At 47.2% G+C, this 20,881-nt stretch overlaps 4 protein-coding genes across 9 annotated transcripts; 2 read left to right on the top strand and 2 right to left on the bottom strand.

Annotated features, from left to right (window-relative positions):
• sgf29 (SAGA complex associated factor 29) lies at positions 1-4,434 on the bottom strand. Of its 2 annotated transcripts, none has more exons than XM_076751799.1 (10): positions 3,267-4,434; positions 2,568-2,641; positions 2,378-2,453; positions 2,180-2,252; positions 1,891-1,955; positions 1,663-1,792; positions 1,327-1,473; positions 1,210-1,245; positions 921-1,083; positions 1-569 (listed from the first exon to the last, which is right to left on the bottom strand). In XM_076751799.1, the coding sequence occupies exons 2-10, from the start codon at positions 2,631-2,633 to the stop codon at positions 453-455; spliced, it is 873 nt and encodes a 290-aa protein (XP_076607914.1). In that variant the 5' UTR covers positions 2,634-2,641; positions 3,267-4,434; the 3' UTR covers positions 1-452. The 2 variants fall into 2 exon arrangements, with proteins under 2 accessions (XP_076607914.1, XP_076607913.1); XM_076751798.1 differs by having other exon boundaries at positions 2,568-2,665; positions 3,267-4,432.
• Positions 4,435-6,467: 2,033 nt separating this feature from the next.
• Positions 6,468-8,685, top strand: nupr1b (nuclear protein 1b). The gene is made up of 3 exons (XM_076751805.1): positions 6,468-7,046; positions 7,150-7,285; positions 8,320-8,685. Exons 1-2 carry the CDS (start codon positions 6,950-6,952, stop codon positions 7,275-7,277), a joined length of 225 nt encoding a protein of 74 aa, XP_076607920.1. The 5' UTR covers positions 6,468-6,949; the 3' UTR covers positions 7,278-7,285; positions 8,320-8,685.
• Positions 8,686-9,092: 407 nt separating this feature from the next.
• mettl23 (methyltransferase 23, arginine) lies at positions 9,093-15,794 on the bottom strand. 4 transcript variants are annotated; one of them, XM_076751801.1, is made up of 6 exons: positions 12,736-12,983; positions 11,943-12,047; positions 11,626-11,863; positions 10,693-10,777; positions 10,383-10,569; positions 9,093-10,255 (listed from the first exon to the last, which is right to left on the bottom strand). In XM_076751801.1, exons 1-5 carry the CDS (start codon positions 12,838-12,840, stop codon positions 10,398-10,400), a joined length of 705 nt encoding a protein of 234 aa, XP_076607916.1. In that variant the 5' UTR covers positions 12,841-12,983; the 3' UTR covers positions 9,093-10,255; positions 10,383-10,397. The 4 variants fall into 4 exon arrangements, with proteins under 4 accessions (XP_076607916.1, XP_076607917.1, XP_076607919.1 ...); XM_076751802.1 differs by having other exon boundaries at positions 9,093-9,825; XM_076751804.1 differs by lacking the exon at positions 12,736-12,983 and adding an exon at positions 15,697-15,794 and having other exon boundaries at positions 9,093-10,569.
• Positions 11,994-20,682, top strand: jmjd6 (jumonji domain containing 6, arginine demethylase and lysine hydroxylase). 2 transcript variants are annotated; one of them, XM_076751786.1, is made up of 7 exons: positions 11,994-12,065; positions 13,462-13,605; positions 15,104-15,492; positions 15,718-16,004; positions 16,998-17,133; positions 17,614-17,749; positions 17,910-20,682. In XM_076751786.1, exons 2-7 carry the CDS (start codon positions 13,477-13,479, stop codon positions 18,039-18,041), a joined length of 1,209 nt encoding a protein of 402 aa, XP_076607901.1. In that variant the 5' UTR covers positions 11,994-12,065; positions 13,462-13,476; the 3' UTR covers positions 18,042-20,682. The 2 variants fall into 2 exon arrangements, with proteins under 2 accessions (XP_076607901.1, XP_076607900.1); XM_076751785.1 differs by lacking the exon at positions 11,994-12,065 and adding an exon at positions 13,158-13,336.
• The last annotated feature ends 199 nt before the right edge of the window (positions 20,683-20,881 follow it).

The raw sequence follows: 20,881 nt of genomic DNA, 5'->3' as shown, positions 1-20,881 counted from the left end.
TGCAGAATAGTCAAGCAGCAGGTCTCTGCTGCCAACAGATGCTGCTCCAGCGTCTTTATTAGAATACAAACTCAGCTGCTGTGTTCAAGTTCAACGCTGCATATTAAGTATCTACAGTAAACTGAGGCGTTCATGGAGCCGTTTCACCTCAGATGTGAGCAGCTCCTTTGTCTGATGCATTGTGGGACAACAGTACGCATCATCAGCACGCTCAAAAAGACAGAAAAAAAAAGAAGTCTGCTCGGGGACGTCAATGATGGATCAACACAAACTGTGGAGCAGAACTCGCTCCAAATGCTCTGAAACATAAACACGACAGCCTCGTTTGACATTTGACAAATATTTCTGAACATATTTTCATACAAAAATGGAAATCAGCGTCATTTCAAAATAGAGCAATGTCCCAAACAGGCTTCTTCTCTGCCCGTCTGGTCCTAAAATGCCGCCGTCAGTCACTTCTTCTTGTTCTCTTTGCAGGCGACCACGTATCTCTGAGCCACGTTCAGCGGCGGCGAGTAACCGTCAGCGTACGATGTGTCCTCGAACAGCACCGAGTAGTCGTCCTGCGGCTGCAAACAAACACACGCTGAGGTTAGTTTAGGAGGCTCCAGCATGGAACGGTGACGAGGAGCAGCTCGACTCTGCCGCTCACTGCGTACGCAGCAAACAGGAAAGTGTCGGACAAACCAAGATGGCGCCGCCCAGCGGAGCCATGTGTTCTGTCCACCGCGGTGACAGAAACACACTTCCTGTCTGAATGTACTGATGATCACACTCAGTGATCAGAAACCTCGTTAGCGTTCGTCGAGCGCACGTCACCTCGTCTCATTCGACCTTTTGCATCAGAGATCTGTGACATCACAGCAGACGCTTTGCGGCCGCCGCCGTCATCACGTGTCAGTGAGTGCTGAGCGTCTCACCCTGTGAGGTGGCGTGTGGATCAGGGCCCGGTAGAAGCAGGTGGTCTGGGGGTAGAGGGCCAGCACCAGCTGGTCCTTGCTGAACAGGGCCTCGGGGTCCGTCTCTGGGTTGGCCTTCCACTGAGGCAGAGGGATGATCCGCCGTCTGCTCAGAGTGTGTCTCCTGATAACGCACACAAACGCACACAAACACACTTTACTGACACGTGTGAGCGACCAGGTCTGCACAAACTTAAGAAACGATGGAGGAGGGAGCTTGAAACAGAGAAGAAGACTAAAGGAAACTCACTCTTTGCCTTCTTCGTCGATGTCGTCCACTTCGTACCTGGAGGGAGAAGTGAGGAAAAGTCAGCGCGATGGAGAACTCTGACGTGACTTCCTGCTCACGTGCTGAATTTGGACTCACTTGTTGGTGGAGTGGTTGTAGCTGACCACCTCGGCCAGGATCCACTGCTCGTCTCCGTCCACCGCCTTCACCCTCGCCGCCACCTTGTCGCCCTGTTTGGCCACGTAGTCGCTGCTGGCCGGAGTCGCCCCGCAGAGAGGAGGCGGGCTGAGGGTTCGCACAGAAACGACGTTTCACATTTCAATCAGTGTTTCTGCTTCGTACGAGCACTTCACAGTTTAGTGCATGTGTGCAGAGCAGCATCTCTAAAAACATCTCCATCCTTCTTAATTCTAATGAAGCTTTTCACTCGGGTCATGAAATGAATCCGCGAGAGAGTCTCCTGTCTCCAGGTACCTTTCTCCCGGCTTGCCGATCCACAGAGGAAGCGTCATGGCCGACTGCTGGAGGAGCGTCATCAGGACGCCTCGCCTCATCGTCTTCCTGGGCGGGTCGCTGTCGCTGTAAACTCCTGCCATCTTAGCAGCTGCAAAAAAAAGAGAAAAACTCAAACATGAATCTCTTCATGACATTAAAAACAGCAGCTGCAGATTGTTTCAGTTTCTCTCTTCATCACTCACGTACCGATTCTCCTCTCCTCCAACAGAGACTTGATCTCTGCAATCTTATCGAGAGCGTGACGAAGAATACTGAGGAAGGAAAAGAAAGAGTGAGCATCACGAGGATTAACTGTGCAGACAGAACTGACCTGAGGAGAAGGAACGTGGAAATTTACAGAAAAACTAAGAATTTGAATCTGATGTTTCACCTTTCAGGAGGCGCCAGAAGACAAACCTTTTGCCAGTTAAATGGAACCAGTTGGCCCTTCATGGCTCCATTAAGTTGGGGCCTTATTCAGTTTGTGGCTACTCACCTGCACTCGGCCTCAGCGTCTGCTTTGGCTGTGGTGTACAGACCCCTCAGCTTGGTCCGGTAGTACGGGGAAGCTGAAGGAGGCGAGGAACAAGAAGATCTGAGTGAATCAGGAGTGACAGAACAGCAACCAGTCTAAAAATGTAAAGAGTGTGTGAGGACTGTCTGTCTTCCTCAGAGTCCACAGTGTGTGACTGACTTTTGTTCTCCGTCTGCATCCTCTCATGTGTCTTCTGAATGTTGAGCAGATTATGTTCACTGCGGGACCTCTCCTCCTGAGAAGACAGACATGGGGATTATTTAGATTTGGTTAAATTGAAGCGACTGACTGAGCGTTACAATGACCACCTTGATGCAGCTACACCACGGTGGAACACCTGTTACCTCACCTGGGTCTGTTTGATGAGCTGGTGAAGCTCTGTGAGCAGCTCGGCAATCTTGGTATCAGCTGACATGTCCCCACCTTCAAGGTTTTGGCATTCAGAGTCTTAGAACAGCGTGACAGACAAAAAAACTAATTTTAGTCACTTTACAGGTATGAGGCAAAGCTAGAAAAAAGCTTTAAAAATGACTAGAAGCAGTGGGACTTGAACAAATTGTGTTATATATTTTAAGACTGTATTAAATCACAGATTTGACGAAAACCGAACAGAAAAGTGGATCCTACCGGTGTTTACTGATAGCTTACTACGTTTCTATCTCTCGTGAGTAACACGGCATCTCTGAATTGACGGATTTCTGAATGGAGTTCGGTGTAAACTTTGTGACGTGAAAAGGTGACTCGTACTGAAGCTAAAGCGACAACTATGTCATTTTGAGTTTAGACGGTGAAAAATGCACAACTATATGATAATGTTACCCTAAAGGAAATTAAATAGTCTCGTTAACATTACAGTGAAGTGCTAACCTTATTTGACTGGGTTAGCCGTCGTTCGTATCGCTAATATTAGCCAGATTGCTAACTAAACGGAGAAATTTGTGCTCGTGCAATAAAAACATTCCGCTAGCTGAGTTCATTTCCACGCTGACAACAAAGAACACGCGATATATTTTATCTTGTTCTCAACACAACATGCAACGTTACTTACTGTGTTAGCTTTTCTGTTTATTTATAACCGACTTGCTAACCACACAGGTCTGCGTCTTCTTCTTCTTTGGTGTTACTGGCTATTAAACGAGGCGGAGTTCCACACCGCCGCCAGCTGGACGGAGGGTGCAGCTGCTGGTTTGGCGCAGAAAATGTAAATACTGTTACAGCAGTGGTCGAAAGTAATTGATTACTTTTGTGCTTTTGCAGGACTTTTACCTGTAGTAGAGTATTTGTACAGAGTGGAAGCCTGTTAGTACTTTTACTTCAAAGATCTGAATACTTCTGCCACCTCCGTGTAACCTTTGCTTTTCACGTTAACCCCGAAAGTCTTCATCAAAACACAAATCGTTACTGTGACATTTTGGTTCAGTATTCTGTTTTAAGTTGGGAAAATGTTATTTGATTAAAAAAGCAGAAGAAGAGCAGAAATGCTACTTTCACTCATGTAAAGGATGTGAATACTCCCTCGTGACTTTGTTGGATCATGTCTATCAAGTGTCTTTAAAGTCTGGTCTGAAGTCAGTTTGGAGGTCTTCACAGTGAACGTACAGCCTCACATTGCTGCCCGGCTTGTTTTCCTGCTGTAGACCACAGTACATGTCATACCAGTCCTCCTGAACAACACAGATTAGCTTGTTGACTGAAGAGAAGGTCAAAGCTTTCAGATTAAATTCCTGCTCATTCACCTGTTTGACGGCCTCAGGTGGAAACTACAGGTCAGAAGGCAAAAGACACAAAACAGTCTCAAAGCCTGCTTTTGTTCTTGTTGGTGTCTTTGTCATGTCTTTTGTGCTCTTCACAGATCTGCTGATGGCACTTTGGCCTGTGTCTGACTTCATGTACAAACTGTACAAACCGTCTGCAGATAAACATCCTGTCATTAATGATTAATGAGTCAAAACGAGGCTGCTGTGTTTATGAATCAGTGTCGTTATGAATGTGGGCTAAATACAGTCGTAATGATCACACCTTCAGATAACCTGAGCTGTTCGCTGCTTTCCAAACGTCTGGGCGTTCAGAGTATTTCCTGGCCGGGAGCGGTGACTTCATGGTGACAGCAGGACGCTCCGAAATCACTGCTCCCTCCCAGGAAATAGTCCCATGTATATGATTCAACACGTCTGTGCCGACCCAGAATGAAACCTGCTCTTAACCATTAAACTGCTGTTAAAGAGTTCCTCCACAAACAACCAAAGGTACCAAAAACTGGGCTGAAACACCAGTGTGGGCTGATTTAGGCTGAAACTGAGGAGCAGCTTGATTATCAGGAATGAAGATGAAACAACAGTGAGCAGAGAGTGACTGTAATCCACGAGGCACGAATAACCTCTTTAAAAGGAGGTTAAATGCATGTTTGATGTTTTCCCTCAGTGAGAATCAGGCCATAGAGCTGACACAGTGATGGAGGACATCTTATCTGTGACCTGGTTTACGCGCTGTGTGTACTCTGGCTGTGCTGAGCCTGAAGGCTGTGTGTGCTCATGCCTGCAGACAGAACTGAGGGCACATCTGACACCAAGTCAATATTTACTGAGTCCTGAACAGACGAGGAGGACGAGACCAAAACACAGCAGCCGAGGAGCTGAGAGGAAAACCTCCTGCCTGAGGGGAGAGGAGGAGCAGGAGGGAGCGGACGCCTCCTCCTCGGCTGTGTGAGGAGTCACAGACATGTGACCGCAGCAGGATGTTTGTCCTCCTCGCCCGTCACGTCGCCCTCGTCAGGAAACTTTCAGCTGTCTGCAGGAGAAAGAGAGAAACAGCTGCTGTCAGTCCGCAGGAAGCGAACGGTGACACTTCAAAATAAAGCCACGATGGCACTTTTCACTCAATCACACATAAACTGACCAGTGAAGAGCAGCTGCAGGTGTGACGTGTACCTGAGCTCCTCTTCAGCTCCTCCAGTGTTTTTCCACTGAGCTCCTCCAGCTCTCACTGTAACATCTGAAGAGTGTTTGAGCAGCGGATGAAGGATGTTACGGTCTGTAATTACAGCATGATGACGTGAGGATGAGGAGGCTTCAGAGCGGGAGGCGTTTGTCCTCAGCTGTCATAAACTGTGTTTGTTTCCAGGCAACTCATCAGGCTAAAAACAGACTGAATTATGGGATTTCTGTTTGATCTGACTCATCACAGGCTGAATGTGCCGATGAGTGTGAACCAAACTCACTTTCTCCTCTAAACCTCTCAGATGAGTCGTGTCGAGGAGGTGAAAACATCCAGCACCGCACAAGAATCCATTTATTTCACCAGATTCAGATTTCATGTAGAAAAAGCTCAAAAATCCGATAACACACGACACGTCGATGTTTCACACACTTCACTCAGAGGAGACAAAAGAAACCGAGAACAGGTCTGTGTGTCCGATCTGGTGACCCTTTGGAGGGGCCTGACCCCTACGTTGGGCCTCTCTGGCCTAGACTATCTCACAGTACATGAAGTATTTAAAGTAGCTCCACCTGCAGCAGCTCCACCGGGAACATGCTGCTCTGACTCTGAAGCTTCAGTATGAACAAACTAATAAAGTCACAGAATCAGAGATCAGACACAGGAGACGTTTTACTGCACACACAGTACTTTTACTGCATGAACCTGACTGTACTGCTGTACTTTTACTGCATGAACCTGACAGTACTGCTGTACTTTTACTGCATGAACCTGACAGTACTGCTGTACTTTTACTGCATGAACCTGACAGTACTGCTGTACTTTTACTGCATGAACCTGACAGTACTGCTGTACTTTTACTTAATTGACGCTGGAAGTTATTTTTTCTTTTCCTCTCTGATAAGTTCAGTCCAAAGTTAGTTTAACATGGAAATGTCACGAGGTAGACAATGATAAGAAGACTGAGATAACCACACACACACACACACACACACACACATACATACACACGCACGCACACACACACACACACACACACACACACACACACACACACACACACACACACACACACACACTCAGGTCAGTGAATCAGGTCAGGGCTGTGTGAACGTTGCAGCTGCAGCCTGTTGACGTTCAGAGTCACAACACAAACTTCATCCTCAAACAACAAAACAACAACAGGAGATGATGTTTGTTTGCTTCTGTCTGCGCCGCCTGTAGTTTACAAATGTAGTTTGTTCCCTGTCGAGTGTGTTCGACCTGCAGCTTTAAGGACATTTTAGAAAATGATGCAACGTTTGTGCAGCAGGAGGAGTGTGTGTGTGTGTGTGTGTGTGTGTGTGTGTGTGTGTGTGTGTGTGTGTGTGTGCGCGCGCGCAGGAGGAGGAGTGTGTGTGTGTGTGTGTGTGTGCGCAGGAGGAGGAGTGTGTGTGTGTGTGTGTGTGCGCAGGAGGAGGAGTGTGTGTGTGTGTGTGTGTGTGTGTGTGTGTGTGTGTATGTGCAGGAGGAGGAGTGTGTGTGTGTGTGTGTGTGTGTGTGTGCGCAGGAGGAGGAGTGTGTGTGTGTGTGTGTGTGTGTGTGTGTGTGTGTGTGTGTGTGTGTGTGTGTGTATGTGCAGGAGGAGGAGCTGGATGTCTCCGTTATAAAAGCAGACAGAAGTTTCAGGAGAACATCGTGTTTTTGGCTTTTGGCTACCTGTCCAGGTGTGTCCGTCCGTCTGAAGACTCTCTGACTTTCGGCTCTTTTTGAAACTTTACAAACTTTATTTCTTGAAGCAAATCTCGTTCAAACAAAATGAGCCACGTCGACGTGAAAAACCTGAAGCCCACCAGCTTTGAAGACGAGTACTACGACGATTATGAGTACTACAACTTAACCGATAAGTACACAGGTGAGATAACGTCAATCTCATCCAGCCGAGTCTCACCTGAAACCAGGTCAGAATCAGTTTTCTGGTGTTTGTTGAAATTAAACTTCCGTGCTTTTCTCCACAGAAGGCTCAGCCCGTAAGGGCAGAACAAAGAAGGAGGCCAGCGAAAACACCAACAGACACAACCCCGCCGGACACGAGCGCAAAATCGTGGAGAAACTGCGAAACAGCGAGAAGAAAGCGAAGGAGTGAATTGTGAGGTGAGGCTGAATCTGACCTGGAGTCAGTGCCAAAGCTTTGTTTATGTCCGTGGAAACCAATGCCGAATTTAAGAGGGGCTGCTGTGGTCGTAGTTGGTCAATTTCTGAAAAATGTAATGACTTCTGTACTTGATCAGAATAAGTGAATTCTTTAAAGTGGAAAATATCTGAATGAGGTCTGGCATGTACGACTTAAAACTGGAGGTCTGGTCTAAAATATGATACTTGACTCACCAAGTTCACCTCTTCCTCTAAGAGTCTCTGCCTTTTGCTGGTAAGTGGCTGGTTGTGACTCAAAAAAGGTGATTTTGTGTAAAAGAAATGTTTGTTTTTGTTAATGTTCATAAAATCATGCGCCGAATTCCAGAGTTCCCTGTTTTGTTTGTGAGGGTCAAATCGCTGAAGTTAATCTTCGCTTCGTACTTTCACAAATTCGCCGAAACATTTCTTTATGACGTCTGGTATGGAGTGTTAAGTATTGATTTAAAAAAAAAAAAAAAAAATTAAGAACGGTCCGAGTTGAACTTTTCCTTTAAGAATCTTTTTCTGTAATTTGTTAGTGACCATTGTAACAATAAAGTTGTCATTCATGTGAGCTACTCTGTGATTTCACATGTTCGTGATCAACTTAAATTGTAGATGAGTGTTCAGTGCTGAGGGTCTATTCTTAGACACGGCAGCCTTGACTCAAAAGCCATTTTTGTACTGAAAGAAATGTTAACTCTTTGTTCACCAGCTGCCGAATGTGACGGTGACTGTCTGACTTGTGATCAGTAGTTACTGACTCATCCAGCGTGTGCTGTGATTTCATGGATCACTGTGTACTTTAAATTAGCACATTTCCAAATGACATTTGGAACGTGGAACTTCAAAATATGCCTGTAGGTAGAATATTTTTAAAAAGCTACTGAGAAATCTGGTTTTCTTCACAGCACACTGAACTCCTTTATGGCATATTTCATGGAATCAAACTTCAAATGCATTCGTTCAGCGATGTGTTTTTACTGAACCAGAACCTGATTTTTCAAACCCAGGGCGACTCGGACAGCTTATCCTGGAAACCGACCACGGCCTCCTTGGCGACAGATCGAGACGTAGAGACAGCAGGAGCGTCCTGAGCTCCGACGGGCGAGGTTTAACCTGGGCGTGAGGACGGGCCCGCAGATCCAGATGTTCCAGCTGCAGCTTCAGCGGTCACCTGGCTGACCGGCGGCAGACTGAGGCTCCTCCGCCTGTAGGTGTTGGAAAGCACTCATCTGTGGTGGGCTGAACCCGGGCCCCCGTTCAGACCACGATGGTGCACATGTGAATGTGGTGGTGGCAGATGGGTGATTTTGGTGTGTTTACAAGTTCTTGATGGATTTTTAAAGCAGTTTTACTATTAAAGCTCTTTGTTTCAATGACGTGACTTTGCTGTTGTTCTTCTCTCAAAGGCCTTTTTTCATGATTCAGTGTAACGTGATGAAAAACACCTGAGTCATAAAGCGGTGATCAGTCGGACTGGATGTTAACCCTCAAAACTCTTTTGGAACAGATCAAATTGTGTCCATGACGGTATGAAAGTGGAAGGTTCAGCCTCATATTGATCTATTCTCTGATCAGATAATTCCTGATTTAAAACCAAAATCCGGTTGACTTTGGACCCTTTAGGCTGCCATACTACTCAGTCTGAGTACATCTTGAAGCGTCTGGTCCATTTTAGAGATCTGTTTCACAACATTTTTGTCTTTTAACCCTTAAAATCAAAGTTTCCTCCAATGACTCATTACTGGTGGAATATGTGTGACGACCAGTTTGACCAGAGCTGTTTTATTTTAATCTTTTTATGTGTCTGAAGGTGTAATGCTCTCATCAGCTGCTAACCATGAAAATGCTAACAAGCTGATGTTTAGCAGCTATAATTGTAATAACATTCACCATTTTAGTTTAGCATGTTAGCATGTTAGCATGGGCTAATGAGCAGTAAACACAAACTCAGAGGGTCCCCAAAGCTCTTCTCATTCATCCTGAGAGGATCATGAACATCTGAACCACATTCACACTCAGACTTTACTTTATTGATCCCCATCAACCAGCAGCTGTTGACACATTCACTCTGCATCGATCATCGCCATCCTGCTAAGTGTTTCACTACTTCCTGTCTTGTGACACCTCAGATTTATCCAGCGACTCCTGGAGGGGTCCTGACCCTCAGGTTGGGAATCCTGTTTCAGAGTGTTTAACACTTGAACTCATCATGAGGCGTTCAGTGTTCAGACTAAAACAAAGCTTCTTTCAGACCTCTGTTCTGACCGTCAGCTCAAAGTGTGCAGATGTTTGACAGATGTTGCTCTTGTGAAGAAGAACCATCGGCACCTTTTCTCCGTCTGACTGGTTCCTCCTGCAGCTGCAGGCTGTGAAGTCTGGATCCACCAGCAGGAGGCAGCAGCGCTCAAACATCCACACACTTCAACACCAGCAGACAGCGTGAACCCGGTCTGAGAGTCTTCTCCTCCAGAGAACATCAGGATGAGATCAGACAGCTGCTTCATCCTGAACGTCTGCAGATAAATGACAAACTTCATGTAACTGAGAGCTTCAAACACTCAGTAAATGTTCCTGCGCTCAGTGTGGACGGAGGACTGACGGGGTCCACCATGCAAAGACTCAGGGGCACATCAGTGAGCCTCACTGTTTTTCCTTCATCCCCATGAACACACACACACACACACACACCGTTTTGCTGCCACAAACACTCACTACAGCACCACATGTGGATTCATCCGCCGCTGAAAATAGTCCCCACAGATGCTTTATTTCCTCCAGTTTCTTTTAGGGAATTTCTATCTGAACAGGTAACTGGGAGACTGTGAGCAGGCGTTTAATGGAGTGCTGCCCTCTGGTGGTTACAGCAGAAACTACACAACTCATCTCTGCTGGATCAGTGAAGCTCAGCAGATAAATCAAAGTGCTGCTCATCGTTCTGTCATCCTGTCGGATACAAACAACACAAACAGCAGGAATAAATGGAGACGACATTGAACCTGAAAATTTCCATCAGGAAAGTTTCAGCAGAAAAGTGGAGAAGAGGAATGAAGGTTAAACACTGTGTCCAGACCAGCGTCTTCATCCGTCACCGTCCTCCATCGTCTGTCTTCAGCGTGATGATCATCATGAGGACGCTGTGGCTGCCGGGCAGGTTCGATCCAGCCAGCTCCGCTTTATCAGCGTCGAACGTTTCCAGCCGAACATCAACGCAGCTCAGCTCCCACCTGTGCAGCAGAGCTTCGATCGACCAATCAGCACTGAAACACAGAGAGGAGGAAGAGGAGCGTTCAGGCTGAAGGCAGAGGTCACATGACAGACGTCGAGCGGTTCAGTCCAGTCACAGGCGACTTAACCGTGTTGATGTTTGAGTGATACTGAACCTCCTCTCCTGGTACGTCGTCCAGAACTGAGCTTGGGGGTTTTTCCTCAGAAGAAAAGCAACAGTCACCAAGACGTCCTCAAAATCTGAAACAGGGTCACATGTTCAAACGCTCACTTTCACTCCTGTGCGGCATGGCCAAAAGTATGTGGACAAAAAAAAAAGCTCTGATTAATTAGAATGAAACTCAAATAACACAACGCAGCGCCGCCTCGATTCATGTCCGTCACCGTCACTGAGGGTGAGGCTGCTCTCAGGGCCCGCGCTCTGCCAGCCTGTGAACATTCCTCAGCTGTGTGACTCACGCTGGTGATTACATGTGTATAATCTTCACTTCTGAGAGTCATAAAGGTAAAGAGAAATCAGCCATGAGGCTCTGTGTTTTGTCAGAAATACATTCGATCCTCCAGCAAAGTGGAGAAACTGTTTTAGTCTTCATGTCGTCTGCAGCATCACATCGGCTCGTTATCTGCCTGACCAGGTCGGATTTTAACGAATCCTGGTTAACGTCTGTCTTCATGATCACATTTACAACATTAAACCTCGGTCATGGTCTAAACTGAACCCGAATCAAATCCTGCAGCCTCTCTCTCTTTAAAGTATGATGCTATGGAAGCCCAGCAGGGACACATTTTGTGTGTGTGTGTGTGTGTGTGTGTGTATGTTTGCATAACGAGTGTATCTGGAGGTGAGTAGGGCCTGTAACAACAGTCATGCACTGGGGCCCATCATCACCATCCTCATCCTCATGAAGAGCCTCCACTCGGCTGGTTTCAGTCTGTCCTCCACCTGCTGCAGAGCGTCCTTGAGGTCCAGCACTGATTCTGGGTGATCAGGTTTGGACATCCAAAGGGGTGTCCACATACTTTTGGCCATGTACAGTTTGTAAGGCCAGAACATCAAATGTTACCAGTGTTGTTCTGTAGGAACCGACCTTGTGGCTCGTAGAAAACATCTGAGCCCAGGATGACGTCCAGCTCAGGAAGCAGAGCGAGATCCGGGGAGATTTCCCCCCAGGTGAGACCCAGCGTCACCACATCATGCAGGCCGTTAGCTTCACAGCTGCGTCTGCAGTTCTCCAGACACAGCGGCGTCTTTGCGCTGTCTGACAGGATCACCTGTGCGCCGCACCTTGCTGCCACCACACCTGGCAGACTCACACCTGCACCGAGCTGCGGAGAGACACGCCACAATGTCCACAACAGTCCGACAGGACAAGTCTTTCCTTGAAATCAATGTGCTTCCTCTCACCTCCAGCACTGTCTTGTGTCTCAGCTCTTGTCTTCGTGTCCACAGATACTGAGCCAGCACCACGGCGCAGGGCCACACATACATCCCATACTGAGGGTCCAGGACCTGAGGGTCAGACTGCAGGTCAGTCACAGCACAGCGACAGACGGCAAACATTTCATATCACACATGTACGAGAACAGTTCAAGACATTAAGGGTTTTAACAGTTAGTGTCTCCTAAAGATCTACAGCATCTACATCCTCCACCATGCAGCACATTTTCATTCATCTGGACTTTCTGAGTCAGTTTCGTGGCTCCATACTGGAATCTGACTGGTGGACGAGTGGAGGGAATCCAGTTCCATTAGTCCACACTTTACCTGAACATTTGCTCTGGATGTTTGCCGAATTAAAGAGACGTGTCTCACCGGTCCCAGCAAACTGTTCTCGTTGTTTTAAGTGTACAAATCACATGCTTACATTCATTCATTCATTCATTCATTCATTTAACTTCTTCACCACGACTAATGATGAGGGGAATACCAGTCATCTGTGTCCTTAAACACATCTCAGTGTACTGGATGATGCCGAATTGAGGGAAGGACTCTCGCGTATCGTTCAAAGCCTCGACACGTTCCTCTGACGGGCGCAGAACATTTATATCCACAGTTACCTTAAAATCACATTTCACATTGATTCAACAATGACACACGACACTACACCAAGACCGCGAGTCCACAAGCTGACGTCAGTTTCCCGTAAACTGCTGTAGCTGAAGTTTAGTAATGGAGCCTGTTAAAAACTCAAACTGACCTCAGGTATGGTCACACAAAGCGACTCCTGTGGGTTTATCGTGCTTTCTTCAAACGTGAAAACTTTGTCAACTATGCTAGCTGTTTCCGGTCCACCGCTGTCCATTGTCCGGATTTATATCCTCTAAAATTACATAACTACATCACCATTTATATTCTGACTGTTTATCCTCTGATTAGAGATTTAATTAGCCAATTTCATTTATACTTATACTGACGTTATGGCACTAACAACCATGCTGATGTCTACTTCCGCATCGACCACAACACAAGAAGGTCACTTTAACAGCCAATCAAATCCACTTAAATGCCTGGCGGGAAGACTCGTTCTACATTTTATCCAATCAGCGTTTTGCATTTGCCGACGCTGTGGCCAATGGGCTTCTGTTTCTGCCGTAGGGGCGGGGCTATATGACGTCGATCAGTTGCCTGAGTATATTGTGTCGCCTGTCAGCCATCTAGCTAGCTTCTTTTGTTAGCTGTTTATCAAACTATCGAACAGGCAGGTTTTAAAAGTGTTCTCATATTTGTAGGTATCGATCTGAGGACGTGTTTAACACTTTCTCCAATTAGTGGTTTTGTGGTCTAATCAAATAAATAAGGTGAGACTGTCAGAACAGCCGAGGTAGCCGGGTATCAGCGCAGGCTAGTGAATGTGTGTCTGTAGTGGCTACAGGTTAGCTCGATAGCTAGCTGAGCAGCGATAACACACGTTTTCTCTTTAAAGCCACCAGGAGGAGGAATGAACCATAAGAGTAAGAAGAGGATTAAAGAGGCGAAACGGAGCGCCAGACCCGAACTGAAGGATTCATTAGACTGGATAAAACACGGCTATCACGAGACTTTCGACCTGTCACACCTCACCGTAAAGGTAACTGTCAAAGTAGCTTTGGAAGCTAAGCTAACATTAGCTAGCCGCAGCTCACTGTAGGAGTGCGGTTTGTCACGTAGACACCGAGCGCTGCACGAGCTGGTGTTTCACCAAAAAATCTGACTGATCAGGCTCTGTGACACGATTGATCTCATTTCATTCTGACACCTTTTGACCTACCTTATCACGTAATACTGAGTCTGTCATGCTCGAAACAGATGCTGCTATCATGGCTAAAAAAGAGGTTTTGTAATCTCAGTGGGATTTGCTCTATCTTAAATAAAGGAGTAATAATAATAGTTATATGTACGATGGACTATATGCTTACATTTATGGACATATCTTTTGATTCAGCATCTACTTTTCACATTAACTGAACACTGCAGGCAGTAATATGTTACAGAAATATGTCTTGAATGTACTGTCCAATGTACACCGATATATTTAACATATAATAACAGCATAATAAATATATGATTAACAAGTTTAGACCTTATGTGTTGAACAAAAGTATAAAGTAAAATGCAACTGTGTTGGCCACATTATATACAATGTCCTGTTTGTTTAGCAAAGTGTTGGAAGATAAAATGAATTTCTGTCTGTTTTTAGGAGGCTGCAGCATTCAAGTACAAAGTAAAGCAATGAAAGTAATTCTACTCTTTAGTAAATCAACTTCTGAAGTCAGTCAGTCATACAAGCAGCTGTTACAACATGTAAACCTGAGGTAACAAATGTCATAACTGCTGTAGGCTAAGTTTAAACTGAAGGACAGGTTCACAGTCTGTCGGTGTAAGTCAGAGGGATGAAAATGGTCCTTTTTGGAAGAGAATATGAGGCTTCAGCAGATGGAATTAGCCAGATCAGGCAGAGATCATCCGAAACGAGTCTTTGTAGAACAGACTGTTTTTGTTCCTATTGCTTGAATTGAAACTGCTTCACGGAGTGATTTTATGTCCGGTATGAGCAGTCTGGATTAGGGTTGGTTGGGTTAAGCTGTATTTCCACACAGTCGTTCAGTGTATGTACTACTACCCTGCTGTGGTGTGATGCTGCTGTACCACAGTGTGTGTGTGTGTGTGTGTGTGTGTGTGTGTGTGTGTGTGTGTGTGGGAGTGCCTTCAGGCTGGGAAAGAAGTGTTTAAAACAAACAAAAATGCAGTTCATTGCAGGACTGGCCTGCATTCCTCAACACAGGAGTGTGCTTTTCAGACACTCCCCTTCTGCTTCGGGTCCTGATCTCAGCCCGTTTGTGCCTCTTTAGTTCATCATTTCAGATCGAAGATAAACCCAGAACGTTTTTTAACAATAATTAACAGCCGTTCTGAAGCTGTGACTCAATTTCATGATCCAGAATGTCTTTGTTCAAAGATAAGGACACATAGTCACGGCTCAAGAAACAGGTTAAAACCTCTCAGTATGCAGAAGAGCCTGAGGATGTCTGAAATGCCTGTTGAACTGTGCACAGTGTAACACTAAACTGATATATGCTGTGCTACAGGACAACGTTGAGCGTGTGGACACCCTCCATCTCAGTCCTGAAGAGTTCATCCGGCGCTTCGAGCGGCCCTACAAGCCCGTGGTCCTGCTGAACTGCCAGGAGAGCTGGCCCGCTCGGGAAAAATGGACTCTGGAGCGCCTCAAACGCAAATACCGCAACCAGAAATTCAAGTGCGGGGAGGACAACGACGGATACTCAGTGAAGATGAAGATGAAGTACTACGTGGAGTACCTGGAGACCACGAGGGACGACAGCCCGCTCTACATCTTCGACAGCAGCTACGGTGAACACGCCAAACGCCGGAAGCTGCTGGAGGACTATGAGGTGCCCTTCTTCTTCAGGGACGACCTCTTCCAGTTTGCAGGAGAGAAGCGAAGACCGCCGTACAGGTTTGATCTTTTTTCCGCTGTCCAGCCCGTTAAAGGTTCCCTTTAGATTTCTAGTAGCGCGATGGAAGAACGTTCAGTTTGTCCTGCAGCTCATCCAGTTCAGCACGTTTGTAGCTGCGATGACTCTTCTTCATCGCCGTCGGCTCGTTTAGCGCAGAAAAAAGTAATTGCTGTCTGTCAGTGACTGGTGATGTCATAACTCACCTGTTTCTCGTCTCCTCACAGGTGGTTTGTAATGGGCCCGGCCCGCTCCGGCACCGGCATCCACATCGACCCGCTGGGCACCAGCGCCTGGAACGCCCTGGTTCAAGGACACAAGCGGTGGTGTCTGTTCCCCACAAACACACCCCGCGAGCTCATCAAGGTGACCAGAGAGGACGGAGGTAACCAGCAGGACGAGGCTATCACCTGGTTCAACGTGGTTTATCCCCGAACGCAGCAGCCCAACTGGCCTCCAGAGTTCACGCCGCTGGAGATCCTCCAAAGACCCGGAGAGACCGTGTTTGTTCCAGGCCAGTGAAGAAACATCGTTTTCTAAATCTCAGTAATCCTCCATCAGATTTTCAACTGTTACCTCAGATAGTTTCATCCTCTTGCCACAAAATTTACCTAAACGTTGATTCAGTGTATCAGGCATGTTGAACAAACACCTGCAGCTAAATCTGACACACCTTATCGCTCATACTGACGGTCCTGATTCAGAACTGTTAAATCTGAACTGATATGGGTGATAGATTAACTGGAACTGCTAGAACTGACTTGAGATCAGCCAGAGAGAAGACGTCTCACTGCTGACGTACAGACACTGTGTTTGTACGGGGGTGTTACAGACAGCAGAGGTCTGTCTGGGAGCACTTTTCTGTCTTCCAGGTGTGATGACAGTTCACACACGTCTGTGCATCAGCAGTGAAGCCAGTGTGACCTACATTCAGCTAATGCTACCAGAGCTGACAGTGATGAGGATGGATTAAACCCAGGACTTAGACCTCACCTGTCTGACCGTAGATTTTACCACAGACACAACAGTGAACTCCACGGGAGGATGTGACTGTTGTTAACGCTGATGACACGCTGTCATTTGACCCAGACAGGCGGACATCATCAGCTTTAAAGCATAAAATCTAGAAACAATCATCAAACGCTCACTCACAACAGACGCTGTCCTGCTGGACTCTCATTCAGACTGTTGTCACAGCAATGGAGCGACTGCTGTCTGCGCAGTGCAAACAGGAATGACAGGCAGTCAGAGCAGCTGATGACATCATGTACACAGAGACTGTAGACGGCCTTTAGCTGGACATTCAGACCTTCAGTGAGCTCTGTTCTGAATAACCTCGTCGCTCTTCAGCAGTATCTTGATTTCAGATGCTGAAGGCTTTTCTCCAGCACCGGAGGTGGACTCTGTCTCGTCCCCCTGTCAGAGTCTTTTTATATATTGAGTTGTACAAAGCACCAGAGAAAAACAAGCATTCATACAACAGCTCTGTCCTGCTGTGTGTCTGCAGGCGGCTGGTGGCACGTCGTCCTCAACCTGGACACCACAATCGCCGTCACTCAGAACTTCGCCAGCACGACCAACTTCCCCATCGTGTGGCACAAAACCGTCCGAGGAAGACCCAAACTCTCCAGGAAGTGGTACCGGTAAGCGTTCGACACATCGCGGTGCACCAGAGATTAGACTGATCCCTTGACATCCTCAGACAAACACAGAAACACTGAAGTGTCAGTGTCAGTCTGAAGGTCTGCATCAGATCTCCACTCACACTCATTCAAATCTCCACCTCTGCACTTCAGACTCGATAGAATTTAGGCAAAATTCTTGTGTTTCAATGACATTTAACATTTGAGAACATAAACAATGAGAAAACAGACCATAATACTGGACCACAGTGAGGCTGTTCATGTGTTTTACTTCCTGTTTGTTATCGATGAAATTAAATCTAATTATTATTTAAGAAACAAAAGGATAAAAGCTGACTCAATAGGTTAGCAGTATTGAGGTGTGTGTGTGTGTGTGTGTGTGTGTGTGTGTGTGTGTGTGTGTGTGTGTGTGTGTGTGTGTGTGTGTGTACTGTGGCTCTGAATGAGCCCTGACAGGTTTTTGTGCTCTGGTTGTTTCAGGGTCTTGAAGCAGGAGAGACCTGATCTGGCCGCTCTGGCGGACAAAGTGGACCTTCAGGAGTCGACGGGCATCGCGTCAGACAGCTCCAGCGACTCCTCATCGTCCTCCTCCAGCTCCTCCGACTCCGACTCTGATGTATGTGCTCAAACACACACACACACACACACACACACACACACATACACACACATCATGTCAGCTTGTTTGCACATGATGTCACATCACTCTTTTGTTGTGGCGTGAAGGTCCGTCACGTGACACACGTGTAACACGTCTGTACGCTGTGTCCCTGCAGGCAGAGTCGGGCTCCGAGGACGACGCCATGTCTCACCGCAGGAAGAAGAGACGGACCTGCGGCATGACGGCCAACGGAGACACCAGCAGCCAGGACGACTGCGTCAGCAAGGAGAGGAGCTCGTCCCGGTGACCTCCGGCCTCCGCCGGCCTCCACGCCTCCACTCGCCAACACACAGCAACATCATGGCCGCTTCTAGTCTAGTTTAGGTAAATGTGCGAACGCCTCGGTGAGTCTGTCTTTAGAGACACGGCCGCCGCTGAGACGCGAGTCGTAGGTTAAGGAGGAGGAGCCCCGGGTGCGTGGGCCTGCCGGAGACCTGCCACCACTGTGCTTTCAACACCAGTCGATATCTGTCTGCTTCTGTCGTGAGGATGAGGATGAGGAGGGACATCTGAGGGGAAATTAAACCAGTAACGGACTGGGGAGGGGTCTGGGGAGGAGGGTGATACTGGGAACTCACTCTGGGCTTTAAAAGTCTCTGAGCTGCTTTCTGATGTGAGCTTGTTGATGAGCGGAGGGATGGGAGTGTTTTTGAAGGCGTGACCACCAGAGGAGACGAAAACGCCACCAGACACACGTGTGGACGTGAAGCCGTATGAAACATGTGAAACACCTGGACCTCCAGTTTCACAGGTGACAACAGCAACATCCACATCTGGATCATCACAGTTTGACGGCCGGTCGCCGCAGAGTGCCGCTGCAGCCCGAGAGATAAAGGCTAACATGCTAGTGCTAATCATCCACTACATCTGTCCGAGCTTCTGGGAGAAGCTCGCCGGCGTTAGCTCGCTCGCTAACGCGACAGTAGTTTAATGCCGTTTCTTGAAAGACGTGTTTGTGTTGGACTCTGTCCCCACTGTAAACCATCACGCCTGTCTTTTACACTGACAGTCCCACAGCATGCACACTGCCCTCTAACAGTCCCATCATGCACTGCTCTGCACTTCATGAATGAAACACACATGAGACACAGAATGAGTCTGTAGTGATTCATGAATGAGAGACTTCAGACGCCATTTTGGACCCTCGAAGGACAGCCGTGTGAGGACGGCTCCTTAATACAAAGGAGAATGAACTCGCTGCGTGGACACACGAGGAACTGTTGGACACACGTCTGTCCGTGTCCTCGGCTGTCTGTCTGTGTGTGTGTGTGGAGGCAGATCTGTTCTGCTGTGAAACTGGAGGCCTTGGTCTTCATCTGTGTGTCCACACGTTGGTCCTGCGTGAACGTCCCTCTGGTGGTGTGTTGGGTGACGTGGTCTCCTCCACCTGCTCCGGTGGTTTAAAGTGTGGCTTCAGTCAGCAGCCTTAATGGAACGAGCAGTTAGAGGCAACACACACGCCAAAGCTTTCAAAGGTGTGCTGCCTGCTGTAGGTGTGCTGAGCCTGCACAACAAACTGCTCCTGTGCTCGGGTGGAGGTGACGGGTGGAGGCGGTGGAGGTGGTGGAGGCAGCGTTTCTGCCGTGTCGATGTTCTGCCTGCTTTGTGCCGTCTGCTGCGACTTGCTAACGTTGATTCACTTTGATTTGTTCTTTGATGGTGGCGGCGTTCTCCAGGATGGAGGAGCTGATGGAGCTGATGGAGCGCGAGGAGTTTATGAGCATTGATCCAGGTTCTGGATCTCGTTGAGTTATAGCTGATCTTTCAGAAGCTTCGGTGATTCGAGCTTCTTTCGAGTTGCGGTGACACGAGTCACTGATGATTTACTGTCGCTGAGCTGCTTCAACAAATCGAGACGTATTGATGATGATTCATCTGCCGATCAGAGCTGAAACCTGAGACGATTAATCGATGAGTCGACCCAGAGGAGATTCATCTGCAGCAGTTTGATTAGAGATTGTTTTAGTCCTTTTAAAGTCACGTCCAGCCTCTTCAATGTGACGCTCAGAAACACTCTTTACGTTTTCGGCCTGTTGGTCGAACAAAACGAGACATTTGAAGACGTCTGAGTTAAAATTTTAACGCTGATGATTTGATCAGGATTCGAGATGAAACCTGAGGTCTGCAGAACGTCCACTTTCTGTCTCTCAGAGGGCCCATGGTACAAATCTGAATCAACCAAAGCTCCTGGAAACCAGCAAGAACAGAGACGACTGAAAAACATCCACATTACATGATCAGTAACATCCAGTTAAAGGGCAGTTCAGTAAAACACGTTCGAGTCTTTGAGCTCATCGGACAAGAAAAGCTGCTGCGAGCAGATTAAACGATAATGAAATCAGCTGAAAGCAGAATGATCTGCAGACCTGCTGCGTTTCTCTGTGTCCACAAACCCAAAGAGTTTGGCTTCACTGGGACCTGAACCAGAGAAAAGAGCATCCGTCACCTAAACGGCTGCTGATGAATCTTCTGTGGATCCTCGACTCGTCGTCGAAGCTCGTGCAGCTTTAAAATCACCTGAAGGTCTGCAGACGTCGTCCGTCGCTCTGTATCTGTGCAGCTCGTGGAAACCTGTTGCTTTAGACTAAAGTGCCTACAAAGAAGAAGCGTTTGTGGTCGTCCTGCGAGGCGTGCCGTCAGTGTGACCGCCTGTGTTTTTACCTGTGATTGAACTTTGAAAGGCGCCATGTTGGTCTGTGAGGTCGGTCACATGGTGCCTTCCATCCGCCTCTCGGTGAAGGGTGTCCTCCTGGGACGAGCTGTGGGACGGATGTTGATGCTGAATGTCGTCTCCGGGTTCAGGGTGGATGAAGCGAATCTGAGGAGACGGATCCTGATGTGATGGATTTCGATTTGTTCGTCAATAAAATCTTTTCTATGACTTAAAACCTGTTTGTCTGATCGATCCTTTTTAACTGAAAGCAGACAAAAATGTGAAGAGACGAACGAATAAACTCAGTTTACATCAGATCATCACGTCCGAGGAGCTGAAGGCAGAAAACGTTTAGTGTTTTTTACCGTTTTTCTTCAAAAAACTAATAATCATCATAGAATAATAATTAGAAGTCTGCTGTTGTACTGTGGAAA

This window comes from Chaetodon auriga, chromosome 16 (genome assembly GCF_051107435.1).
Source record: "Chaetodon auriga isolate fChaAug3 chromosome 16, fChaAug3.hap1, whole genome shotgun sequence".
In the NCBI taxonomy this organism is placed as follows: domain Eukaryota; kingdom Metazoa; phylum Chordata; class Actinopteri; order Chaetodontiformes; family Chaetodontidae; genus Chaetodon; species Chaetodon auriga.
This window is presented reverse-complemented; position numbering and strand designations above follow the sequence as displayed.

What these genes read in the sequence shown, in the direction of transcription:
- sgf29 (XM_076751799.1), bottom strand. Translation starts at nt 2,633, where the DNA reads ATGTCAGCTGATACCAAGATTGCCGAGCTGCTCACAGAGCTTCACCAG. An exon ending in AGCTCATCAAACAGACCCAG is followed by an intron (nt 2,454 to 2,567) that starts GTGAGGTAACAG and finishes CTGTCTTCTCAG; the next exon opens with GAGGAGAGGTCCCGCAGTGA. An exon ending in ATCGACGAAGAAGGCAAAGA is followed by an intron (nt 1,084 to 1,209) that starts GTGAGTTTCCTT and finishes GTGCGTTATCAG; the next exon opens with GAGACACACTCTGAGCAGAC.
- nupr1b (XM_076751805.1), top strand. Translation starts at nt 6,950, where the DNA reads ATGAGCCACGTCGACGTGAAAAACCTGAAGCCCACCAGCTTTGAAGAC. An exon ending in CTTAACCGATAAGTACACAG is followed by an intron (nt 7,047 to 7,149) that starts GTGAGATAACGT and finishes TTTTCTCCACAG; the next exon opens with AAGGCTCAGCCCGTAAGGGC.
- mettl23 (XM_076751800.1), bottom strand. Translation starts at nt 12,840, where the DNA reads ATGGACAGCGGTGGACCGGAAACAGCTAGCATAGTTGACAAAGTTTTC. An exon ending in TTTGTGTGACCATACCTGAG is followed by an intron (nt 12,048 to 12,735) that starts GTCAGTTTGAGT and finishes TCTGACCCTCAG; the next exon opens with GTCCTGGACCCTCAGTATGG. An exon ending in ACGACGTACCAGGAGAGGAG is followed by an intron (nt 10,570 to 10,692) that starts GTTCAGTATCAC and finishes TCTGTGTTTCAG; the next exon opens with TGCTGATTGGTCGATCGAAG.
- jmjd6 (XM_076751786.1), top strand. Translation starts at nt 13,477, where the DNA reads ATGAACCATAAGAGTAAGAAGAGGATTAAAGAGGCGAAACGGAGCGCC. An exon ending in CTCTCCAGGAAGTGGTACCG is followed by an intron (nt 17,134 to 17,613) that starts GTAAGCGTTCGA and finishes TGGTTGTTTCAG; the next exon opens with GGTCTTGAAGCAGGAGAGAC. An exon ending in CCTCCGACTCCGACTCTGAT is followed by an intron (nt 17,750 to 17,909) that starts GTATGTGCTCAA and finishes GTGTCCCTGCAG; the next exon opens with GCAGAGTCGGGCTCCGAGGA.